The sequence below is a fragment of the Drosophila willistoni genome (assembly GCF_018902025.1).
Source record: "Drosophila willistoni isolate 14030-0811.24 chromosome 2L unlocalized genomic scaffold, UCI_dwil_1.1 Seg168, whole genome shotgun sequence".
Taxonomy (NCBI): domain Eukaryota; kingdom Metazoa; phylum Arthropoda; class Insecta; order Diptera; family Drosophilidae; genus Drosophila; species Drosophila willistoni.
In genome coordinates this window covers 18,547,671-18,551,314 of record NW_025814047.1, presented here as the reverse complement: position 1 = coordinate 18,551,314, position 3,644 = coordinate 18,547,671, and the positions used below count along the sequence as shown (strand labels likewise).

Here is a 3,644-nt window from a genome sequence, read left to right as displayed (position 1 = left end):
AGAGGTGGCCAGTAAGCGGCGGACACCGCAGCGGAGGGTACAGCAGGGGCGGGTGCGGCGTCAGCGGTTACAGCAGGGGCGAATATAGCCGCAGCGGGGCCGGCAGGGGCGAGTATGGCGGCAGTTGGCACAGCAGGGGCGAGTATGGCAGCAGTTGGCCCAGCAGGGGCAAGCATGTCAGCAGTTGGCCCAGCATGGGCGAGTATGGCAGCAGTTGGCCCAGCGGCGGCGGGCCCGGCAGGGGCGAGTATATCAGCAGTTGGCCCAGCAGCGGCGGGCCCGGCAGGGGCGAGTATATCAGCAGTTGGCCCAGCAGCGGCGGGCCCGGCAGAGGCTCGTATGGCGGCAGTTGGCCCGGCAGCGGCGGGCCCGGCAGGGGCGAATGTGGCATCAGTTAGCCCCGCAGGGTCTCGTATGGAGGCAGTTGGCCCAGCAGCGGCGGGCCCGGCAGGGGCAAGTATATCAGCAGTTGGCCCAGCAGCGGCGGGCCCGGCAGGGGCGCGTGTGTCAGTAGTCGGCACAGCGGTTCTCGGTACTGCAGCGGCAGGTGCAGCAGCGGCGGCTCCTGTGGCCGCCGGTACTGCAGCGGTAGTCACAGCAGTGGGTGCACTAACAGCGGTGGGCGTGGAGGCGGCCGTCCTAGATGTGGAACGTGTGGCGTGCCGTGTCCCGAAATATGTATTCTTTCGGGTGGTCATCCCACTTCTGAGTTGTAAACACCTAATTATTAAGTAAAAATGATAAAGATTAGTTTGTATTGGTCGGATTTAATCTTTGGGTTTTGCGCAGATGCAACTTGCTCGTTGCATCACCGGAAGAGAAGAGAAGCGCCGTCTCTCAACCTATCGAGGACTTATCGCTAACAATCGATACTTATTACTAACAATCGATACTTATTACTAACAATCGATACTTATTACTAACAATCGATATATGCATGAGCATTTAACAGACTTTAAATAATTGGAATCTTACAAAAGGTAAGTTTGTATGCATTTCAAAATAAATCAAATGAAGTTTAATGAAAATAAATTGTAACAATAGAAGTGACAAATTTTAATTTTTTATGTTGCAGAGGGTATTATAAAATTGATCAGATGTTTGTAACGCACAGAAGGAGACGTTTTCGACCATATAAAGTATATACATATATTCTTGATCAGCATGACAAGACGAGTTGGAATCCGTCTGTCCGTCTGTCTGTCTGGATCAACAGCTTATTGTAATTAAATAAAATTAGTTAAAAATTAAGAATAAATATATAAATAAATATAAATAAAAAATATAATATAATAAATTGCTGTGAAATAAAAATTTAATAAATGAATAAATTAATCAAAAGAACATTTGTATTTTGTTTTTTATTTTTGTATGGACAACACTATCGACATTCAACGCAATTGTCGATGGAACGTCCTCTGACGCGCATGCAAAGAAAATCCATCGATCAACGGTCGACATTCAAAGCAAATGTCGCTGGAACGTCCTCTGACACGAACGCAAAGAAGACCTGCCGACATACCGTCGACGTTCAGAGGAAATTTCTTTGCAAATGTCCCTCAAAACATTTTCGAAAAACCATCCGCGGACATACCGTCGACTTTGTCGCTCAGTTGTCCCGATTGTCCTTATTGCTAGGTCATCCAATGTTAAATGTCGCCGCAACTTAAATGAGCGTGTCGCCGCTATGTCCCCCAAGACAGCGGACATGTCCCCGCAAACTCGACGGAGAGTCTCCGCAGACGCGTACTGCAGGGCATTGATGTATGCACATACACATATTCAAATAAATATACAGCTAAGCATGATCATACATATATGTACATTTGTATATGCACATACATATATTCACATAAGCAATATATGCACACGCGTAACATGAGCTAGAGCCAGGCCAGCGTGTGAACTTTGATGCAAGCGCTCCAACCATATGTACATATGTATGTACCGACACTCTCCCTCTCTTTAGTAGCTGTCGCATGAGTCGCAGCATAAGAATATACATATGTATGTATGTATGTATATGTAAACTTAGCCTAAGCAAAAGAATAATTTGGAATAAAGAATCAATCTAAAAACTACAATCAACTGACACTGACGTGTCCGCCTTTATCATTTCAAATGTAATGGAACCCGGTCCTTGCTTCCTTCACAGTATGTGTAGTTGTTTTTAACTAATAGATAACCTATGTATATACATATGTACATATATATGTACATACATATATAAGATATTGATTTTTTGGATATTTGGTCGATGTTTATTACACGTTAATCTTAGGAGTTAGGAATTTTGTACTTAACTTAAGTTGAAAGCTTTTATAACTTTGTCAGCGCAAAACATAAGACATCTGTGTACCCGTCTTAAATCTTTTTTTTTTTTGAAAACAATTAGGCTGTCACTGGTCAAAAAATTAATTATTGTATTTTTCAAAAATGTGTAATTAATGTTTATTAATGGGTGAGTTTTACAAAGCTACGTTAACTCCATCTGTAATGGGCATAAGCACGATTACTCTCACATTGGCGGCTTAACTCTTCCTTTTTTTTAATTACTCTTCCGTGGCCATGGGCAGCATCAAGAATCTCCCAAGCTAGTTTTTCAGGTAATGAAACTTTACGATCCTTTTCACGCGAAGCATCTAATAGCCACTTCATAGCCAAAAAATATGACTTTTTGTTTGTCAGAGGAATAGGAACATGATATTTGACGCCGCCACGTTTTATGGAGGACAATTGTAGCAGAGGTCGGCAATTTTCGACAGCCTGAATTAAAAGGCTTTCTGCATCCGTTTCTGTTTTATTATATCCTGGTGATATATACGAACCCTCTAGTTGGGTTCGCTTTATCATTTCGAGCGTCTGAGCCATAAGCTTCCTTGATAGAAATCCTTCTCCATTTTTGGTGATGTAATTTACCATTTTCTGTTTGATTTCTCCATTAAAAATTGTATCCGATGAATTATTGAGGGCCCCCTTGATTGGTATGTGACTAAGTCTTAACAGTTCAGTACGTTTGGAACATTGGTCCTCCATTTTGTATATTGGATCTACATAATGTTGGGGATACATTGACATTAAGCGACCGCACCTGAAAATAGATTTTTAATATAATTAGGCGTCTAAAAGCATAACAACGTTTATCTATATTTATTTATCGTTTTATAGACTTTGACGACGCACCTCCATGTGTTAATTGATATATTTTTTGACCAAGACATGCTGCATTAACAGACTTGCGCAAGCATCGACTTCAATCAATTTTAAGTTATGCAATATGTCGAGAGATGTTAAGATATGTTGAAATATCAAGATATCTACGTTTTGATATCTTATACCCGATTCCCAATAGTCACCGTCTCCATGGGCGAAGTTGAAAGACACCCTATTCCCACTGGCTACCATCTTCCAAATCACTAGGCGATTCCACATGCCTTATCCACCATTTTATTACAGGTCATTTTACAGCAGCCACCGGCTGACTTGTAAAATACAGCGAGAAAAATAAAGATTTATTATTTCTGCAACTGCTGTAACATAAAAAAGATAAATATTTTAGACATATCTATGGTTAATGTCTTATAAAGTTTTGGATATAATACATATATCTGTAGCCAAATTCCTATGTAAGTATGTTTGGGAAC

The 3,644-nt window shown here is 41.7% G+C and overlaps 1 protein-coding gene across 1 annotated transcript; it reads right to left on the bottom strand.

Annotated features, from left to right (window-relative positions):
* Positions 1-2,399: 2,399 nt before the first annotated feature.
* LOC6653247 (28S ribosomal protein S7, mitochondrial) lies at positions 2,400-3,288 on the bottom strand. Its single transcript, XM_002075575.4, has 2 exons — positions 3,184-3,288; positions 2,400-3,091 (listed from the first exon to the last, which is right to left on the bottom strand). Exons 1-2 carry the CDS (start codon positions 3,219-3,221, stop codon positions 2,482-2,484), a joined length of 648 nt encoding a protein of 215 aa, XP_002075611.2. The 5' UTR covers positions 3,222-3,288; the 3' UTR covers positions 2,400-2,481.
* Positions 3,289-3,644: the final 356 nt, after the last annotated feature.

What these genes read in the sequence shown, in the direction of transcription:
- LOC6653247 (XM_002075575.4), bottom strand. Translation starts at nt 3,221, where the DNA reads ATGTCTTGGTCAAAAAATATATCAATTAACACATGGAG. An exon ending in ATATCAATTAACACATGGAG is followed by an intron (nt 3,092 to 3,183) that starts GTGCGTCGTCAA and finishes ATCTATTTTCAG; the next exon opens with GTGCGGTCGCTTAATGTCAA.